Genomic DNA, 22,918 nt, shown 5'->3' with positions numbered 1-22,918 from the left:
GTTCAATGACTGTATCATAATGTTTCCCATTATAAGGGGGGTGGTCAGATACTGCAGGTAGAACACCTCTGAACGGTGGCACCAGCAACTGAAGAACCCCAGTAGTGAATTACATTATGAAATGATTTTTTCAGAGAGGATGCCTTCATTGTGTCAGGAAATTATTTAAATATAGCTTTAACTAGAAAGCTTTAACTGGAAAAGACACAGGCCCAGACAGGCTGGTAGAGGAGAAACACAAAGGAGTTCACCTTACTAACAATCAATACATGCCCCCTATCCTACTACTCCCAGAAATATATCTACTAAACTGCAATACACATTTGATCAAATCTGTTGCTTAGAGGCATAACACTACTAAAATGGGGAAAAAAAACATTACATTTAGAGAAAAAACACATGAATTCAATGTGTCATTTAATATCTCCAGTTCTGTGTTCACAGCATGGAAATCATGTCCTAATTACATCAATGCTTTTTCATGTTACAACATTTAGCCTTGTTCCTACTCCTGTGCACCTGCCTTGCGCAACTTCAGGCAGCTTTTACCCCATCTCATTATGGTGATGAAACCATGCTTAGCCCTTTACGTCGCTCTGGTAAGTAACTGCTGTTTGCCATTTAATTTTGTTGTAATGCTTTGTTTTTTGAATGCATTATGTCAGCTGTTTTCTTGGGCACAGGATGCAATGGGGGTACATGAGCTATTTTTACAACAGAGGTTAGGGCAGCAACTACTTAATTCTTTACACATCAGAAATTGATTTAACTGCTTACCGCAAGCCTGTATTAACCCGGAGGAAAAAATGACTATTTTCAGATTGGCCCTCTGACATTAAGCTCTACCAACACAAGAGTTTTCTGCAGCCGTCGCTCAAGTAAACAGGAGAAACTGAAAACAGCCAGGCTTAAGTTCTTCATTTTTAGCTGAACGTGTACTCTAACTGCAAAAGCTCTTGCTTCAGCATTTTGAAGGGAGACAGAACAAGAACTGTCCAGTCAGACTGTGACTGCAGCTTCTCGCCACAGTGAGTTAGTGCAGCGGAAGATCCAGTCACAAGACCAGTGTCGAACATGTCCATCAGGTGCGTTGCTTATTGGCCTCCTCATGCTGGTCTTTTTCATTGTCAGGTATGGGCCTGTCTCTCAGCAAACTCTCTCCTTTCCCTGCACTGCCACCTCCAGGGGTCCGTTAAAAACATGGCACTGATCAGCATGGACACTCCAGCACACGACCTAAAATAATCTTTCCTCTGGGACAAACACAAACCCAATTATAGAAGAGGGAGTCCATTGTTCCTCCTTGCTATCTCTGCTATAATTCACAGTGAAGGCTTTCAGGTCTCCCTGCCACGCCGGGTTGCTGGCCAGGTCTTGGGTTATGAGGAAAACAAAGCAATGGTTTGCCTTGGCTATGAGGTGTTCTATAAACATGAATATGTGTGTGAATGTGAAATATTTCACATTCTGAGCTGAGCCACAAACCTGGGACTGACACTCAGGAACTCTGGCTGACTGTGAGAAGTGATAAAATGCTTAGTTAAAATGCTTTTCAGAAGTAATTTGGCTGTGACTATTTACATGACAGTATAGATACCAACAACCCCCTTTCCTCCATGCTTAGAATACCAACAGAATAACATTCAGCACTGTCACAATTAACAGTAAAATTCCAAAACATGCTGTGAAAAATGGACACATTCATTACTGAATAATTAGCTTTTTCTGTTCTTACATAATGCGTTGTTTAGATCTATTTCATGTAAGATTTATATAAAGTCAGTAAATTATCATATAACAACAAAATAAATAATGTCAGTTAACATGGAGAGAGTCAACATCCAAAATCTAGTTCTCAGTTGCATATGAGAATGGAGAATGGAAATGCAATGGGAAGGTGTGAATATCACTCTCTTTAAAAAGCAGCCATCGCCACTGTGTAATTGCATATGCTAATAACACCAGGCAGACTGCATCCAGACCTTCTTGCAGAACACCAGTGCGTTTTTACCTCTGAAGGCGCGGCTAACTGTTCGCACCACCCTGGCTTTGCGTTTACACACAGGACGGTCACAAAGACCCTGTGTGAAAGGTGCGCCGCTGCCCTGGCCGTGTCAGAGCGCACGGTCCCCTCACACCTTTCCACAGCTCCGGCCTGACCGGAACAAGGAGTCGTCCAGCGGGCTGTCACAGCTCTAATAACTCCCGACAGCATAATGACGCCTTTTATGAGAGCGAGGAGAATTTCTCATGTGATGGGGCTGCTCTGCACCACTGCCAGCACTCTCACGTATTTCCGTTCTGTTTCAGGGGCTCAGATATGGAATTATGGGAAATGACTAGCCTGGTTAGATGATCAGTGTCTGTGCCAGCACAAGACATCACCATACAAAGGCATCCCATCCCATCCCATTTACTTCAGGGCACAAAAAAAGCTTATGTAAGCCCTCCATTACAGAAGCTAATGCATGTAACAGGGACCAAACTTCACAGCAAAAGGAAACGTGTCTAATTATCAGGAGCAGAAAAATTAACAGTTGAAAATATTTCACTTTGTGTGCAGATGAAACACATCACAGTGTACAGTTAATTCATTTTACTTAGATTTTGTCTAAATCTTGCTTCCAAAATAATTAGAAAAATAGAATAATACTCCTTCATCTGTGATGACGAAACCTGCATCAACATTATATGTACAACAAATGGAAGCCTTATCCAAAATGCTTACATATAAAAATCATATTGTGAATTTCTTGTGGAAAGTTAAGTGTCCATCAAACAGCTAAAACACCAGGGAACTGGGGTTCCGTATAGGCAATTGTTCCTATTGGCAATTACGGTCTGAGATTACTTCTACACCTTACCATGATGGAAAACAGCAGTACTGTACACGGGCATCTGACATGAGCTACATTCCCAATTAGCTACATGCAACTACATAGTAAACTGACTACAAGCTCAATGAACCAAATAATCCTCCAGTCATTTTGCAAACTCTTAGTATGGAACACTTAAAATGGCAGACAAGCAGCCAACCCTCATTCCAAAGCACCTGGCTGCTCTGACTGTTTCACACGCAAACACAGAGTATAGCATCTCTAAGAGCAGGACTTGCAACCCAAAGGTTGCGGGTTCGAATCCCCACTCAGGCACTGTAGTGGTACCCCTGTGCAAGACACTTAACCTGAATTACTTCTGTAAATATCCAGCTGTATAAATGGATTACATGTAAAACTTGTAACCTATTTAAGTCACCGTGGTTAAAATAATCTGCTAGCCAACTAAATGTAATGTAAATATAAGATCTGTTTATAGTATCTTATACAACCAAAAAAACAACCATCTATGGATAACAAGCTATACATATAGAAAGCAAACACTATATTATCACATTATAACTAAGTGGCATCCATCACTGTCACACTGAAATAAAACATTGTGAACAAACTGCTTTATCCTGCTGCAAAATGAACATGTGATTGCGGGAAGCAGGAGCAGCTCCCTGCCTTGAGTAAAGAATGATACCAAGCTTCAGCAATGTAGATTTGCACTGCTTGACTGTGAGCATTAACCCATAAAAGCTGGGTTAACACAAGGAAATCCATGTCTCAAAGATCCAGGATGGATTATGGAGAAAACTTCTGAGGTTAGTCCCTGAAATTAATTATGTTGTATCATCGTGGGAATATTATTAATAGATTTTTTTCCTTTGGGGTGGGGTTTCAAAAGCCTTTCCTTCTAAGCTGGGGAGAGGGGGGAGGGGGTGGGTGGGAGGAAGGGTTAACTTAGAAACGTCTTAACATTCATTACCTTGCCAGGGCTGGAGGGTCTTAATTTTCACTTGGCATTCTTTGGTTCAAAGCTCAGCAGTTACTTTTTCATTTCAGAATAAACTCAATTTTAGATAACGGACGCTGCACCAACAATGAGAGTATGACTGGGAGTCTAAGGGAATCTCCAGAGGCAAAGGTGTTTGTTCAATAGAACATTCTCTTTCTTCTCCATCAAACTCAGGGAGATAAATTTAAAAGGGAAGCCTTTGTGAGACTGAGAAGGAATAGTGGAATGTGGAATCGGGAGGTGGGGGGGGGGGGGCAAACCTGGGGACATGACAAACTAGCTTTCCTATCACAACCCAGCCTATCTGATTCCACAGGAATGGGGATACATTTAAGTGTTCGCATTAGAGTACTTACTCTAGCCATGTAACAGTAAGGAAATGCAGGTCTGCTGCTGAACCAAATACTGTATACCCTGCAGGCTGCGCTAAACAATTTCACAAGTCTCACCTTAGACTTATGACGAGGCAAGAGAGATCATGGTTGACACCCATATGTTGATTGTGTTTGCATGTCTCTAAAGGAAACACTTTGCACCTCTAGGTAACTGCCAATAATAAAGTAACTGCACTGCAATTCCTCTGGACTAAAGGTAATTTATAACTGCCAAATTTGACAATTTTGTCAGTCATAAAAATACCTGAAAACTGGCTATTATGCAACATGGAGTGATCCTAATTACACCTGTCCTAAACAGTATCACCCCAACCTCTATCATCCTAAAGGGACTTATGCTATACAACTTCATTCTGGACCTACTTAACCCAGTTCGGGTCTTCCAACTGTCTGTTACATAACATTCCAAGAGAGGGAGCTACCTCGAAATACTTCCTATGTCATCAGTTAAAAGAAATGACTTTAGCATAAGATAGTTAGCTGCTGTTTATAGCTAGTAAGGTATTTTGTTCACAACACACCAGTAAGATAGCAAATAAGCAGCCAATTACTAGCTAGCAAGCAACCCACTGTAGGCTTTAGTAGCTAGTCAGGTTTCTAAACTCTGTTTTATCTGCTAAATTTTGACAGGTCTTCCAACAGGGACCTGTCCAAATGAGTAACTTAAAGAGATAGCACTGATTTATTGGATAGCTAGCAAGCTACATAGCCTATTACAATTGGTAAACAATAGGTGATTCCAAGGAGAGTTGCATAAAGGAGAAACAGCAGTAAAAAAACAAGAGATATTCCTGATCTTGATGTGACATCTATGTAGGGGAATATAGAAAACTACTCTGGCCACAAATCTCTGTCAACCACCTTTCCCATTTCTTACTAACATAGTCAGATTAGGGCTTTTAGTTCTTTAACACTGTGTCCATTACTGGAGCGAAATCTTTCAGAATGAAAGATCTACTTATTGTTTGGCTTTGGACAGGTTTCCACTACTGGAGGAGGAATTAATGATGTCATCGTGAGACAGATCAATGAATGGAAATCTCCGATACTTGGAATAACTGCCTCACAGTGCACTGACAAATGTAAATTCAAACAAAAATGGTAAAAATAGTTTGATTGTTCTTAAAATATAAACAACTGCCTGGATATGTCTTAAAGTGGTATGAAAAAGAAAAAAATATCTGACATGCATAGATCACTTATCTCAAAATAAAGTCAAAATCGGGAAGTGGAAGTGAGTCACTGCTACCAGGTGCTTGTGGAGGCTGATTCCTGCATGTCAGATTTATGTCTGATTTATTTTCTGGTGATGACTTTTACTGCTTTTCTTTTTTTCTTTTTACCAGGGAACACTATTACCATAAAACCATGCCTGCCAAATATAGCATCTTAACAACAATAGCTGGAGAATTAAACAAATCGACAGCCGTTTGCACAAGAGAGCCTGGTGTAAAATGTGGCTCAGCTTTGTACGGCAAAACAAATGTGACATTTCTGCAGCCGTGAAGAGGCTCTGAGTGACAGCCCGATTTCATGTGTGTTTTTCAGATTTCCTGGCAGCGGAGTGGATGTGTTCTCTTCAATGTTCCATCTATCAGCTCCCTCTTCCCAGATGTCTGTTTCTCCGTCTCTGATTCGCGCACTCCTTTCATGCAGTTAGTGACTGTGGCTTGCATTTCACCCTCAAAGAGCACACTTTCCTGCTATAATCAATATCAACTGCATTTGTTTCAATCCAGTACTAATGGTCTCGCTTTCTGTGTTTCTGAATGTAAAACAAACACGATGGAATCTTAACTAGAACTGTGTATGTGTCCCCCTAATCGTTAATGGCCACATTGTCCCCAAAGCCAAAATCACCATATATGGTACCAGCGCAAATGATGGTGTGCTACTGGTTTTGTACAGAAATAGTACAGTATGTACCAAAGCCTCTGTACACAGTTGACTTAGGTCATTGATTCAGCTTGGCATTTACTGCAATATGTTGGTGCTACTGTTGCAGTTATGTCACTCAAAATACCTCAACACAAAATCCTCTGTATAGGATTTATTTGAGAGGTTACTTTTTCATAGGAAACTTTGGCAACTCTATATTTGAAGCATATACTCATAAAGTCTGATGCAGCTTATACAACACTTTATAAGACAGGCGTTGTCTGTCATAAAGTGGGATGGCAGCTGCTGTAAGGAATGAGTGAAGACAGATTTTGAAAAGTATATATTATTGAAGACAGTTATTTTTAAAACACACACAAATGCTTACATTGATTTTTAAGAAGAATTTTGAGGGAACGATGGGGCTTACAAATTCTACAAATCAGGTTACACAGTTTATTAAGCGATCATCATTTGGAGTTCGTCTTAATAAGGATGTACAGTCCATGCTCTCACTGATGACCATCTCTGTCAGAGAAATAAAGGAACAGCTATACACTGAAGTGCACAGCCTCCTTTGAGGTATCAAGTGGAAAAATAAAAACTCACTCTTTTACAAAGGGCAGTAATTCACTGCTCCCTTTTCTGCAGCATGAAGCAGAATGAGAGATAATAAGTCTGTGCTGTGTATCACTTTCATTGCTGAAAAACGCAACTAATTATGGCGCTGAGATCCGTGTGATAGCAGTTCTTTCATCTAGGAAGAGGCGAGACGAGACGAGCCAGCAATACTGACCAGCTTCTCTTACAAACAAGTTTTTAGTGCCTCAAGATTGTCCTTCTCACTGTTATTACCCTTTTTCTTCTCATGATCCAACAGTACAATATTTGTTTTCCATGAAGAGACTGAATATAACTCTCACACAGATGCTAAGAATGCACAGATATTCCACAAAGTATTACTCCCAATTGCTCTCAAATCCAGTGCTACAAAACTTTTTTACAAACAGGTAATAAATGATCAAAGTTTGAAAACCATACATTAAAGAGCGTTGTCAGCTTTTTAAAAGGCCATTTAAAGCAGTGCTCATTATACTTGGATGGCAGTCTACAAGATTCAGACAAAAATGCTTATGTCCAACTTTAAGGTGAGTGTTTTTTAAACATCAGTGTGCAGCCTGGAAATTGGATGTCTAATTCAGAGCAAGTGCACTTGCACAGGTTCTAGAAATGACAGAATGAGCTTCCTTGAGTACCCCGCTGATTTCTGAAATCACGAAAATGGAATATTTTAATACAAATTATATGCTACATGGACATGAATCTTAATGGCATGCTATGCTTATGGAATGAGCAAGGCTAAGGGTTCTTTAAAACAACGGATAAGGGCTACTTCACAGTGTTATACAAACTGGAGAGTTACCCTGAGTTAGCAGAGTTCTGTCCCGAATTTTCACACTCCGAGGTATTGACATCATGCGAAGCTAAAGTAACTTGTGAGGTTACAAGCAACCATTCCATCCCAAAGTCCCTATCTTCACACCAATTTATCAAACCTTCTGTCTTCTGAGAGCTCACCTGAAGTAAACAGAGTGCATAGTGTGTGAGTGGTGTTAATTGTGCACTGGGGGATGTTGATTATCTTAGCATATAATGTGCTCAGATAACCTGAATTGTGGATTGTGAATTGTGTTTGTGTATATTTTACAGTGAGTCTTTATGGAATTTTGTTTGATAGGACATCTTGTGCTGTAAATACTAACATATGCTGATTACTTTATTTAAAGGGTAATCTCACCTTATATTTAAACTGTAGTATGTCATTCTTAACCTTTACTATTGTAGCTATTCTTACTGAAGAGTTCTTTGGTTGTTTTGATAACTAAGCGCATTAGCCTTTTTGAAGTCCTTTTGTGGTCATGTACCCTACTTCAGAGAGTGTAACACTTCAGGGAAAGCACATATTTTGAAAGCACATTAAAAAAAAAACCTCTTGATCACTTTGGACACCTTTACTTTGATGGGGACTTGGCTTTAGTTTAATATTTTTAGATGAACAATGGCTGTGCTTGCAACAGCAAAGATTACATAGCTTGTACAAATTTGTTAATTCTTCTTTAAAAGTAGATAGCTCTAGTTAACATTATGACTAAAGCAGGTTGTCAATGTGTGCTAGTCCCTGGGAATGAACATAATTTATCCTAAGAGGAAACTGGAAAAACTCTGCAATTTACATTTCATTCAGAACTTCAGTCTCTTAAATTCTACTCACTGAGAGAAGTTTCAAGACAATGTGCTTTCATGTGCAGTTAGTGTAATGAAAATATAGCAGGTGAAGTTAAGCATTTTTTCAGCTGTCTTTAATTGTCTTTGTCTTTAATTTAATTGTCTAGTATGTTTTAACCAGTTAAAATGGAAAAGTATTTGGTAAATGGCTTGTTAGTTTTATTCTTTGTGTCTTTGCATTTTAAAATCAGTCTGAACAAACAGCATAGCCAAAATAGGTCCTGTACACAAGGGTGCTAGTCTGTTATTCACTACCTTTAAAATGAATGCTTAGGAGCCTTCTATATGCAGTTAATCATTTATTTGATTCTCAAGATTGCTTCAAGGGGGGTGTTGAGCAGGTCACACTGGATGTTTGTGAGCGCTCACAAATGTGAGAATTTGCTACAGTTCCATGCTAGCAAACAATCACATCTAAAAATAGGAAGTGACGGAGCTGACAGCAGTCTTGATAAAAGAGGACAGCATGGCAGCCATTAAGCACAACAGAGTGTCAGTGCTAAAAGACTCTGAAATGGAAAGAATTTCAGTAATTCAGCATCTACTTATGTATGGCACTCTTCAGACTTGTATAATGTACAATATACCATCTGCAAAGTAACTAGAGTAATTAAACATCTGCTCCTAGCTAAAGAGACAGCTAGCAAGCTTGGTAACCAACATTAGTTGGAAACTCAATATAGTAGTTTTTAGGACGTGCAATTAACATTACTTGTTATTCACAGTAATACAATTTGCAACGATGCAAATAATATGGATTAACTTAGTGCGTGTGTATGTTTTACAGTATTTTATGTATATTCTACAGACGCACACACACTACACTAAAAAAAAGAAAAGTTTAGATGTGCTCAGGAAAAAAGGAACTGGAACAAAAACAGTACTGTTCAAAATTACTCAGTAGAAAAAAAAAAAATCCGTTTCTGTTGCCCCCTCTAATAATTTTGTATTACCAATCACCCTCATTGTCTTTGGTTACACATAAGAGGGAGACCACTTCAGTTTAGCCTCTGCAGAGCTGGATTACCATATCTAAAGGCAAGCTTTTAAAAGTCCCTTTGTGCATAGCCATAAGCAGACTGCAATATGTCCAGCTAAATGCAGTAACATGAATGACTTTTCATGCCTTTGCGCACTGTTGAGTACTGTACATACAGCAAATCGCTGTCCTCCTGCCCTTGAACAACAACCAGCCAAGGTAATTGAAAAGGTGATGGGCGAGAGCATCAGTGATAATTGTGAGCACCGTCACGGATGACTATGTCTATCAAAATCCAAATCTGTCAGACCTCTTAAAGCTGTGGCCTGTCATTACTGTGATTAAATGCGTAACCTGGTGTATAAAGACCTGCTGCGTTTTACTTCAAGGGATGCTGACAGATATGCTGAACTATAGACTGAATCAAGTCCAATGCAGGGAGTTGTGACAGTGTAAGATAGTTTACAGTCCTGAAATCAATTTGTTCCAAAACTTCTGAGTAGTGCTGGTCTCCAGAAACATGGAATTGTCTGGCGATAAGTAGAAAGCGCTCTTAAAGCCGCAACTTGCTGACCAGGGATCAATAGCACTTCTGTCACACTCAAACACAGAGGGCAGCAAGGTATAGACAAGGCTATGCTGATACAAGGGGTTTAAAGGTACTATGTAGAAGACAAGTGTGGTAGAGGACAGGCCATAGGATTGATAACAGTGGGCTTCAAAGTTAAAAAAGAAAATGAAAAAGTTAAGTGGTTACATTACAAACCTAGCTGACTATGAATGGAATCATGAAAAAAAAAAATCAACATCCCATCTGAAAACATTACCACATGTGCACTGAAAAAAAAAACACTCATTCTAACAGTAATTAAACATCTCCTATGCCTTAAAAGCATGCACTTTAAAATGCCTTTGTACACACTAACATTAATTAGTTCTCTTAAAAAAAGACTATCTGAGCAAGTTCCGCTAATGCATTCCTTAAGACTCTTCACGGATGTTTAAATATTTATCTGCTAGTTCAAGGGGGTTTCAACTGATTAAACAGAATGCTTGAGTTAAACCTTTTATTGTCTGAAAAACAAGAGCTAAATCACAGAGAGCATAACAATTATTGCTCCATGCCGGGGTTATATTGGGATTTGGGAGGCGATGGAGCTCCCCTTGAGCATGCTTTAGTGTCACAGTGCTTTATGCTGATCATTAGTGAGATTTGTAACCTTTTTAATCACACTATAAAGGACGATGTAGCAAGGCATATGGTAAGAAACTCTTACAAAATTCAATCATTAACATCACAAACAGAGGATGATAATATTTAATGAATTTAAGATAAATTCTAATAACATTTACGATAAATTAGCCACTGCTAATCTAAAAAGAAGATCTTGTATGGGTTATAATCTGCATGTATGTATGCGTGTGTGTATGGTAGTGTGCATGTCTGTATGCATGTGCTGGATGTAAGCATATATTGTATTCATGTGTGTATGTATGTAAATGTATATGACAATATGCATGTATATATGTACAGTACCAGTCAAAAGTTTGGACACAACTTGTACTCTTTATTTTTACTATTTTCCACATTTAAATATAATATTAAAGACATCAAAACTATGAAATAATACAAATTCAATTATGCAGTGACCAAAAAGTGTTTATCAAATCAAAACTCTTATATTTTAGATTCTTCAAAGCAGCCAAATAATATTTTATACATAGCCATCAACTTTACTATTTATATTTGTCTAAGAAACAAATTTCAAGTATATAAGCATATGTCTTGAGATCAAATGGATGAATGCATGTTTCTCATTATCTTAATCAAGTGTGTCGAAACGTCTGACTGGTACTGTATTTACGTATGTACACATTGTAATTTTATATTTATGCATGTGTGTTTGCATTTCCCTGTTCACAATGCTTCGAGAAACGACATGGGATAACTGTTCTTGCACTGACATGGGGCCTTTTATTAATGCACGTACTGCAGCTCCTGCTCTCTCTGAGTGCTGTGGGTTGCTTGGCAGCACGGTGACTCTAGGTGTGCGGCGTGGTCTTAGGGTCCAGTAGACAGTTTGACATGTACAGGGGGAAGCAGGAGAGGGCTGGGCTCGTGCCACCCAGTGATTAATCACCCTGATCTCTGCACACCTGGGCTCCGTGATCTCATTACCGCCGAGTGACTCCTGCTCTGAAGAGCACAGCCTCTACCTCGGCCATGTTTGACTCCCACCAGGACATCTAAGGGGAAGTCAACCCGCTGTAATTGGCTCTAATCCTACGGAGCGCGGAGGGACGTTTGAGATGTCAATCAAGAGGTTTGGAGGGAAAAAATGTCCCTTCTTACAGCCTTCCTCTGCTCGTTACCATTGTAAGGGACGGCGGGCATCTCTGACCCTAATGTCCATTCAAAGTCAGTGGCGGGGCTTCTCCTTTCCTGTTTTTCCCTGCCAATTATCCCATGCTTGCATTACAGTATGTTCTTATTGTCTCTTTCTCATGCAAATGAGACAGCATCCTTGAGAATGTCAATGCTTTACATAAAGAATCAGCCATTATAATTTCCTGTAATTATCTCAGACCAGACTACTTCAAAATGTGAGGGTAATTTGACAGCCTTGAAAGAACCCCGGGATAGCTAAAAGAGTGGCTGCTCGGAGTTTGCCGTTTTGGGAAACGGAGTAGGACTCGCCGTCAGCCGGTCGAGTGGGAAGCTGAGCAGCATGAATCACGGGGCTGTAATCACTTCTGCTGGGGCTCGCAGGCAATAAAAGCCAGAAAAGTCTCCAGAGCCTTGTACTGAAGGAGGCAGCGAGCAATGTCTCAACTGATAATGTCTAACCGGCCAGAGCAGGCTCTGTAGTCAGCTAAGCCTTTGGCTGTCATCCGCTGAGGCACAACAACCACCAAGTATGAGAGGGCACTAATGTCTCCATGTTTTCATGCACCTGCAACACTAAAAGAAATGGACCTTCAAAGTAGTACAAATCAATCTCAATCAAAACATGATTCCTGAGACCGTCATCACTGCTCATGGTAAGGAGTCTGGAGACTCAGTCAAACTGACTTAAACTATCTTTCTCTGTATATCTATTCTATCAGTTTGTAAGCATTCATTCTTCTGACAAAGATTCAGAAATGGTGAATCCTAAAAATCAGTTATCAGCAGTCATTACCATCATTATCCATCAATTGACTTTACTTTGTTTGAATTATCAGGGACTGTATCCAAATCATATCCAAATATTAACAAAATGTAAGCTTGTGCGTGCTATTTTTTTTTAATCAGAAGAAGTATACAAGTACGCATATACAAAACTGGGGCATCTTCTGCTTTAGAGGCTGGTGATATGACAAAGCAAAGGCTGGGGATGTTGTTCCCAAAGATAACTGCATGACCTTTTTTTTCCACAGGGAATGCTGTGCCGCTGTGTATACTAATGTGTGGTATTACATGGTTTAAAGGCTAACAGCAGTCATCACCACTTGGATCAGTATCTCCTCTCCTGCTTTGTCCACAGGCCCCAGCGTACCAGAGGACTGCATGCTATATTTAGCTTGGGCCAAACTGGAGTGCAGGGGTCTGTGTACTCCTTCAAAAAACATACCAGCACCCCTAATTATCCTCCAGCAACACAGCTATCCCAACAGCCAGAGGGGTGCCGAGGCTGATGGGAATTAAGGATTTGGGCTGGTGTGTGTGTGTGTGTGTGTGTGTGGGTGCTGGTGGTGGTGGGGGGAAGAAGGGTACAAACAGCCAAACAGGGAGAGTCTGATTATTATCACACTTCTTTAACATGATGGCAGACAATCAGAAAGTACAGAAGGTGAACAAGTAAATGGATATTCATGGAGAGACGATTGCTGGTTTTTCAAAGTAGCGATTATTTATCATGGATCAAATGCACTAGAGAAATAGAGCTGGAGAAAGCTCCAAGTGAGACAGCAGAAATTACAGTGAGCTGGGCAGAAGTTAGCGGTGAAAGCGGGGGCGGCATGGAAGACTCTATTGACTAGAGAGGAACTGTGACTGTTAAAAAAAGCTGAAAATCCCCCTTGGTGTGAAGGATAAGTATGAGCAGATACTCCAAAAATAGATTTGCCTGTCCCATATTAACCAATAGATTGCTCACCATCTTGCTCACCACCTTTTTTGCATTTGCATTTTTCCTATTTTTTTGCTTGACTATTTTTTGTGATCACCAGTTGTACTACTTTAGGTCCATGTTACTATGACCACCTCTGCATTTGGCCGTGTCCAGCAAGGGGTGCTGACAACCATTTGACAAGTGGTACAAGGGCGGCCTAGAGGAGCCAGGAAAGGAGCCAACTTGTTCTGTTGCTGTAGGCCTCTAATCATTAACTGCAGATGGTTTTGAAACAAGGCCATAGGGCTAAGTTTGTGCTCATGACAGGCACCTTCTGACTGAGCCACTCAGAAGCCCCTGTTTCCCATCTTTCTAAAGAAACCACAACCACTTAGTCTCACCTGATGCTATGTGACTGGTGACAAGCACAACAACACCTCCCACAGTTCTGGTTCCAGTTAGCTGGCACTAGCCTCTTTGCGGAGCTGAAATAGCATGGTTTGCATTCAATCCAACAGAAAAGACTGGAAAAACAGCTACAACCAGAACTTCATAGTTCTCTATGGCTCCAGCTCCAACAGTGGAAAAGTAAAATTGGAGGAGACATGGCACTGGAGCTGGGTTGAAGAGAACTGTTAATTCAATGTAGTCTTTTTAATGTTTTTTTTCGCTTTTATTCAACCTTATTTTGGAATTGTACATTGTATATTAGGCTCGTCTCACCACAACAACCTTTGCACTTACGTAGGCGCACTGAGGGGGATGCATGCGATCTTCTGATACGCTTGCACGCCGCCAACAGCTATTTGTCACGGTGCTAGTCACACAGCGCACAACGGCAGAGTGGGTGCTTGGTGGAGGACAGGTGTACTCCGCTAACGTCATCCAAGCACCTTGCCAGCGTCTGATGAGTTGCAGGGGTGCCTGAGAGTGGTGAAATGAGGAGACCGTAGCCGACCTACCCGCCCCTATACCCGGTGGAACGAAGCCAATTTGTTCTGCCTCCCGTCAGTTCCTAGTCATAGGCTAATGATGTGGCTGGGAGCAAGCACCTTAACCAGTGAGCCTAACTCACTGTGCTCCTGTAAGTCCTGCTTTCCCCACCTCTACTTTGATGAAATCCACAGACCAAACATATTATCAACTCCCTCCTAGACCTCCTCATTGTTGCTATCTACACCTTCCTTTGTGGAAAGGCCAGTGTTATTTCTAGAATATTGAGGCCTTGATGTACAGTATAAAAGGGTCTGGACAGAATCCAAGGAGAGCAATCTGTTGTTTTTTTTACCTTCACACATTCATTTATACATCCAGTGATGCCATTGTGAGGATGTAAAATTCCACAGCCCCTCGTGCGATGATGTAATGCTGTTTCACCGGCGACTCACACACAATGAGGCCCCGAAAGGTTACGTAATGGGTGTAAAAATAAATGTCCTGTCAGTCCGCAGATGGCCGGCCTCCCCCGCAGAGGGCGGCTCCAGCCCCGTGCCCAGGTCCACTCATCCGTGTGCTTTAATCACACCCCTCAGCTCCCTCGCTTTTGGCGGAGACGCCCGGATGTGCGGAGGGTATCCGCTCCTGACAACAGTGGCGGCCGGTGCGCGCGCGTGTGTGTGCGTCAGCATCAGAGAGTTCCTCGAAATTTCGTTTCGCCACGCGTGCGTGGGACGGCTCGAATGCATGTGAACGAAAGCCTTCTGCTGGCTTCGGTTGTGATGCTTGGCGGCGTACAGAGAGAGGCAGGTACAGCATGCTGCTGAGGAGTGTTATGTTTGGGCAGATACTTTCCATGCTTTTGATAGCATATACAGTAGAGCAAATAGAGCTTGTATTGCAGCTCTTTGTGTTACACAGAACACCTGTGTAGCAGAACTCATCAACCTGTTTACCAATGAGGTGCAAAAGGCACACAACCATAGTGGGAATAGTATTCTCACATTAAAATGGCAGGGACTTAATACAGGCCCCAGACTCTATCTACATGCAATGCCTTGTCCTTAACTTTATTAAACACATGCAACATTATGGATTTGGGCGTTGCGGAGTATTACCTTTAATGTTCATGTTTATTTGTAAATAGGATTTTAAAACATGCACATTAGATCACAATACTGCAAACATGCAAAGATGAATGTGAATTGAAACCAGCCGTTACAAGTTAGTTAGATAGTCGACGGGTACCTCCGAGTTTGTGATGGGGGTCTGACTGATGCCGGCGTTGACGGAGGTCCAGGAGCGGGCGGTGAGCACACAGGCGAAGAGGGGGTACATGTCCCCCACGCCCAGGCGCCGGCTGTACCTCTCGATGCCCTGCATGTCCGCCTTCATCAAGGCCTGCCACAGCCGGCAGTAGTTGAGGCGGAAGTCCTGGTTCAGGACCTGGGGTGGGGAGGATCCAGTGACACCACACAATCATAAAACTGCTATGGGACCTTTCTGAGCGAGAAAAAAAAACCCCACTGGCTACATAACCACAAAATCAATCAGAGTTAAACAGAAACTCAGTCAGCTCAGGTTCCATGTTAAGTGCTCCATTAATGAGATGTGTCGTCACATGTAAATGGATGATATTTGCACCTCTCCACACATAAAAGAAACTGTAAAAAAAAAAAAAAAAAAAAAAAAACTTGGCCACTAATGTATTCATCTGTGTATCCAGGGCAATGTGGATCAGAGATGCTTGTGGAGGCTATGGTGTTGAGGCACGGCCGTTTCGATTCATTAACTGAACACTTCCACCCTGTTTCATTAGCTGTTAATATTAAATAAAAGGCCAGCTAATCCCCTACAGTAAGACATGCTTCATTGGCATTCAGCACAAGGAACACACCACTTTACAACTTTACACCCGATTGATATGGAAACAACGTATGGAGAGAAGGTTCCCCCATACCCAATACAAATACTGAAATAAAGAAATTAAAATTCTGAGGGAACCAACACTAAAATCTGAAGTCATTACCCACAAATTGGTTCCATTATGGTCGAAATGAGGGAAATGGCACTTCAATGGTTGCTTTTTTTTATAGAGAAACTCAGAAGTGCATATTTTTCACCAACAGATTAATCTTCATAAATGCATTTATCTCTCATAAATGTATGCCCCAGCTTTTAAACACGGATTAATTATTATTATTATTCTCTTTCTTTTTTCTGGGAAGAGATGTTTTGTATTTAATGTAGCGAAACTGTAGCATCTTTAAGTATCCTTACTTCTTCACAGTGACTGCAAATCACACCCCATAATGAAATATGTTTAAAATTCTATCTACTCCGCCAGATAGGGGGGTGCATAGTTTCAGCCTGAAAAGTGAGCAAATGAGTAATGTGCTGTAATATGTGATGAATTTGCTTTCTGGGAGGCTGCTGCGAGCGGCGGCGATGTCTCACCTGATACAAGCCATGATCGAGTAACACAATTTGGGTCTTATTGCTTTCCGGGCACTTCCTCACCAGCACGTTGCCGGGGTGGGGGTCACAGTGCACAAAGCCGTTCACAAATATCATCTCGCTGTATATCTTCCCCAGGTTCCTGGAAATCTGCCGGGGGAGAAAAAAAAAAAGGCAAAGCATTGAGAAGCAGCACTGGCATCATCCGAGATGAAAGCTCTACCTGTTGATGTTGAGTGGATGTTGTGTGTGCTTATGGGTAATTAGGAACATGTATAACGACGCTGGCCGTCGGTACGCTGCAGGGCAGCGGAGGCGGTCTGCTGTGTAAAGGGCAAGCCAAGTTTGCGAGGAGCGTGTTTAACATTTACATAAAGCTGCGCGCTCCACAGGAGGAGATAGCGCCGCTGTCTAAGGCTCCAACCAATATGTTTACAAACACAAACCCGATATAAATCATTTCAACCCAATTTACCCTTTGAAGATTAACTCTGATAAGAATCCTCTCAGAACTACGGGATAATGGAAAAGCACAAAGTTAATGTAAAATATGTAAATGGAGGTAGAGGGGGAGAGGAGGACAGAGAACAGGGAGAAGATCCACTTTCATACATCGCAGACCATGACCTACGCAGGGCGTGGAGACATAACCCTGCGGTGTCCCAGCCTACACCTGCTGATCCAAACGCCGTTTCACAATTGATGTGTCAACAGACGTGTGTACTTTACATAATGTATGAACTGCCTGAAATCTGCTATCACACAGAGGTGTAACACTCCCTGACTCTGACAATGCTTATCCTAGCGTGCACCCAAGCTCCTAGTAGGCCTATACCTACTGCAGTGTAAACCCATTTAAGCCGATCAGCAAGAAAAGGCCAGGAGTCATTAGGTGTAGCCAGTCCAGTGTTACTCTGAGGGCTCTGTAGGTTACATTGGGCCAACATATCAAGAAACTTGCAAAAACTTTTAAAGGGATTTGACAAAAAATGTATTCATGCACCAGCTAGCTATTGTCTTCTTGATGGATTGAGATTATGATTATTTAGAAAATGGATTGCTATTGTTTTGCCCACTAACTCACAATTTTGAAAAATTAAAATAAAATGGAGAGGTGATTATTGTATATCAAAATAATAAAACAACTTCTGGAGATCAGCCTATGGACCAATCATGCACAATGGTTCAAATGATTACATGAACACTGTCAGACGCTGAACTGTAAAAGGGATGATGGATGGGTGGCTGCTTCATCACGCCAGCGAGTCGTTGGCCATTTACTCAGTACACTAAAAATAACAATCCTATGTGTGTCAGAGTGAGTGTGACAAGCTGCTATGCTTACTTTTTAGAGTCACATGTATGCAAACCGCAAACTGCGGCAGGGTGAAATTATTCATTGTGAATGAAAATGTGAGAAAAGGCAGTTTTCCAGATCAATCGTTTCTGGTGCAACGTGATCCCTTGGACTTCAGAGATCTGGCGTTTGAGGGGTGAATGTGTTATGGGTGTCATCACTTCCTTCTTCTCCCTGGGAGGAGATCCATGCCCACCAGTCTGTGGGGCTACGGAAGTTTTAAAAAGCAAAAAACAGGACAGGCATATTTCAAGTTTCAAGCAAGCTTCAGGAAGTCCTCAACCATATTACCCTCCTCCATCAAAACACCAGCGCAGAAAATTGCCCCAGGGAGGAATCTCTTAAACGGTCCCTAGAGTATGCTTCTCCTCTGTTTGATTGCCGAGGAAGATGGAAAACACTGCGTTTAACAGCCAGATACATAATTTGGGCTACTAAAGAGGCCATGGAGAATACCCTCAGAAAAAAACTGAGACGCATATCCCAAGGCAAAGCCATCACTCTGAAGGTGCGTTAATTGAACACTTACAGAGCTTTCTAGCTGATAAACATGCTGGAGGGCCTAGGCGAAACAGAGACAGATGCATTCCAAACTTCATTATCTATCCGACCGCAGGATCAGATTACATGTGTATGCATTAGTCTGCAAGACACTTAAGGCAAAACAAAGCGTTAATATTGTCATGTAATTTTTTTTTTTATCAATGTGCCAACTCTAGAAATTTGACTTATCATAAAGAAAGACATCACAGACAGCATATGACGATAAAACAAATTAATTGTGACAACTCTATAATACAATAACAGCAATAACAGCAAACACTTTGATGTGAAATAATACGCATTGCGTGCGTTACTCTGTTCACTGGAATATAAAAACTACTTTTACAGTTTCGGGGACTGTGAAGGCTCTGTATCTTGAATCGCATCTGAGGTTTGCGGGAGTGCAACATCCCACGTGTGCACTGCACCATGCAACATCAGAGAGGTAGTTTGTATGATAATGGCGTTCCTTGGAGGAGTAACACCTCCAGGAGAGCAGCGGTGTGTACCGCTAAAGAGAGAGGTGTTTAAATATGCCTCTCTTGTTCTCTCGTTTCGGAACATTTGTGGTACTTTAATCTTATTTCAATACCTCGCACCTCGAACAAATGATATCATTGTACGCCCGCCACTGTGAGTTCATTAATATAATTAAGCACAGACACTCGCACACCTGTTCCGTTTAGAAGACAAAGACACAGGGAATTTAGCATCATGGTAACAGTGGGATACTGTCAAAAAAGAGAAAACAAACACAAGAACAGGCAGCACTGATTGTGTCTCTGTGAGCGAGACATGATATACAGGCAACTACCTGTGATATCGCCTGCCACCCCATTTACATATTCACCTGTGCTAGGTTTCTTTCTCAAGTACATCTCATTCAACACTCCTGCTAGTAGAAAAATGCTTTTGTGTATATATATATATATAGATCAAATTGACAAAAAAGACAATATTCTTGGTGCCAGGTAAAATAATTTAATGTGAGATCACTACAGACATGCACAATGAGGAACTATCTGACATCAGATACACAGCATTCAGTTTGATGGTTATCTAGCAAATTCCCATAATCATGAAGCTGTTTCTTAAATGCGGCTGGCTTTATTTGTCATGAGTACAGAATGCATTGCCCAGTGTCCCCAATACAAACCCCGCACTTGCAACCATAACGTTGTCATTTCAAATCTCAACAGGGGCAGGGCTACTGCACCCTTGTGCAAGGTACTGAAAATCCTTCAGCAGATTCAGCCAGTAACACCTCAGAGGAGTAAGCTGTGTCAGTTTCACTGGAGAAGGATATCAGTGAAGGAAATTAATACATTTCCACTGTAGAGAAAATGCAGCTGTTGTACTGTGAAGCCTCAGAATCAGCTGCTCAGACTAATTACACTTTATGCATTTCAAGGCATGAAATGCTTAAGGTGTGCACATATACAGTGCCAGTCAAAAGTTTGGCCACACCTGATTAAGATAATGGATTCAAAGACATGCATTCAAAGACATGCTGATCTACTTATGAATAAATGCTTGAAATTCCTTTCTTAGACAAATGTAAATAGTGAAGATGATGCCTATGTATTAATTTCCTTCCAAAAAAAATTCCTTTTTTTTTTTGCTACTTTGAAGAATCTAAAATATAAGATAGTTTTGATTTGTTTAACAGTTTTTTGGTGACTGCATAATTCCATTTGTGTTATTTCATAGTTTTGATGTCTTTGATATTATTCTAAAATGTGGAAAATAGTAAAAATAAAGAAAAGCCTCCTATGAGTAGATGTGTGCAAACCTTTGACTGGTACTGTATGTCTGAAAGTATTGCAAACCTAAAACCCTCTATAGATACTTTAATGCTCTTTAAACCCCCACGTGCTCCCGTCTGTGTACATATCCATGCCTGCAAAACCCAATTTGCCTGTGAGAGGCAGAAGCGACAACAAATATTTGTAATTGATTAAAGGCGCACTGATGGAGTGCAAAATGAGTTTGCGGAGCGCCGAGGTCCCCAGTGCTCTCTCTCTCTCTCCGGCTCTCTCTCCCAGACGATTCCCCGGCTTCCCGCCGCCGCTCGGCGAATCGATGGCGGCAGAGCGCGCGCAGAAAATAAATCATATTTTCTGTCCCATTTCACCGGGCTGATGAGTCCGTTTCCCCCAGCAGCGGCGGGGCCCCGGCGAGGAGCGAGAGAATATAAAGTGTCTGCCGCGCTGACAACTTCACGACCGCGGAATACAAAAGGAGAATAAGAGAGGGCATCCCCGCTGGCAGCTGGCAAATGCGCAAAATTATTCCCCCCCCCCTCTCTAAATATGTATCTGGAGTGTCAGGGAAAATAAAAAGGCAGGAGTTTCGCGGTGGGGGGGGGGTCATGCGCCACGTGCTCTGAGCGACGACACACCTAGATGCTGCTCAGACCCGATGAGTCAGCAGCGGGCTCATTAACGCCGATGCCTCCCTTTCCGTCACGTGACAGGGGTGTTGTGGGGTAGGCCGGAGGATTTTAAGAATCGACGTGGGACAGCTCCTTTCCTCATTGGCCTAAAAATAGCTGCAGTAGGAGAGTGAGTTGTGGTTTGGGGGGGCAGGGGGATGGGGGCTTAGCTTCATGCTCGCTTAAGGATGTGGGTCATGTCACAGAACACAGAAAAGCAAGTTTGACTGGAACTGCCAGGCAGGATCTCCCTGAACAGGAGAGAGCAAAAGGTCTGAGAGTAGATGAAGGGTTTTTTTCTATCACTCTTGACACACGATGTGCTCCAAACAAACTGGCTTTTCAGAGCTTGTGGCAGTGTTGCTATCTAAATGGACAGCAGTTACTACAGTGTGAGTTTTTTTTTTCCCCTTGCAACAATGCAGCTCAATTCTCTGTTCCATTCTTATGTACAATTCCTTACTACAGAAGTTTTATGCAGGTTAAATAATAGCTCACTGAAACCATGCCAGGGTGCTTAACGGTCATGGATATGCCAGTACAAAAACAGCACCACAGTGGTAATGTCTGCTGCTAGCCTATCACTTGATCTTGGCCTGTCGTATTATATTATGTTATATTTCTGCAGAGGGGCAACATAAAAGCACCTATTAAATCCATGGCCGTAGAAGGAAGTGGAGTACACAGAAGGCCCTCTGTCGTTTGAACATTTGTGCACCTATGTGAATAACTGGCAAACAAGCACATATTTTTACAAGGTATTTGCTTCATGCAAAAGACTTTTTTTAATGAAAGCTTTACTTAACCAGGAAGGTCAACTGACAACTCTAATACTTTCATATTTACAATCTATCACAACACCCTAGAGCCAGGCTACTCTGCTCCTCTACCTCTGGTCGCTTAGTCATGTCCTCCTGGAAGGGTTACTGATTGCAATCACACAATTTCTCTACTCTGGTTCCCAAATGGTGAAGTGAGCTCCCCACAAAAGTCAAGACAGTGGGGTCACCATTTATTTCCTACACCGAAAACCCACATATTCAGCCTACATCTCGGCTCCCAAACCTCTCACCCCTCCCTTTCCTAAAAATGTGGTTAAAAAACTTGTAAAAAATTAAATGATATATAAGCAAGGTATCAGCATTACATTAGAGGAAAAAGCCTGGCAGCAATCTAAGCATCTGCTGTGGCAAAAGCTCAGTGGTCAAAACTTTGGTGTGATATAAGCTTATAGAGGTACAAGCCTGGCAGCAGAGCCTTCAGTATGGGAGTGTTAAACAGATATACTGTGTATATAAAATCATATTTTGTAATGTACCGTTCCAATGTGAAGACGTCTGGTGTCATGTCTCACAGTTCCAGACACGCCAGCATTGTTTATTCACTGAGACATTATAAAGTTGTGGCGAATGAAATAAACTGCACAAAATGCAAGTTTATTTAAACCTTCCTGTTGTAATCCGCTCTGTTTCTAAGCCTCTTCATGAATCAATACTGGGCAAGACAAAGAAAATCTCTAATGGGAGCTGCACTAAATCTAATCTTTGCTGTTTTTAGACGCTGGCACGCGGTGGCTGAATCAGCCGATTTTTGGGTGAGATAGCGCATGCTTTATCCGTTACTAGACCTTCCCCAGCTCATCTTTTATGCTCAGACAACAATTGTTTTTAACAAAAGCTGTTAATTGCCTACTGCACTGCTCGCCCTTCCTTGGACGTC

At 41.6% G+C, this 22,918-nt stretch overlaps 1 protein-coding gene across 1 annotated transcript in view; it reads right to left on the bottom strand.

Moving 5' to 3' along the window:
- The window catches only part of adck1 (aarF domain containing kinase 1), a 139,015-nt gene that overhangs the window by 12,994 nt on the left and 103,103 nt on the right, over positions 1-22,918 (bottom strand). Inside the window, exons 8-9 of the mRNA XM_036542650.1 lie at positions 16,866-17,015; positions 15,657-15,854 (exon numbers count right to left, since the gene is read on the bottom strand). Coding sequence (XP_036398543.1) covers positions 15,657-15,854; positions 16,866-17,015 — 348 coding nt within the window. The remainder of the gene's footprint in view (positions 1-15,656; positions 15,855-16,865; positions 17,016-22,918) is intronic.

The sequence above is a fragment of the Megalops cyprinoides genome, chromosome 12 (assembly GCF_013368585.1).
Source record: "Megalops cyprinoides isolate fMegCyp1 chromosome 12, fMegCyp1.pri, whole genome shotgun sequence".
Taxonomy (NCBI): Eukaryota; Metazoa; Chordata; class Actinopteri; order Elopiformes; family Megalopidae; genus Megalops; species Megalops cyprinoides.
Note: the sequence above shows the minus strand (reverse complement) of the source record. Positions and strands in the feature narration are given on the sequence as shown.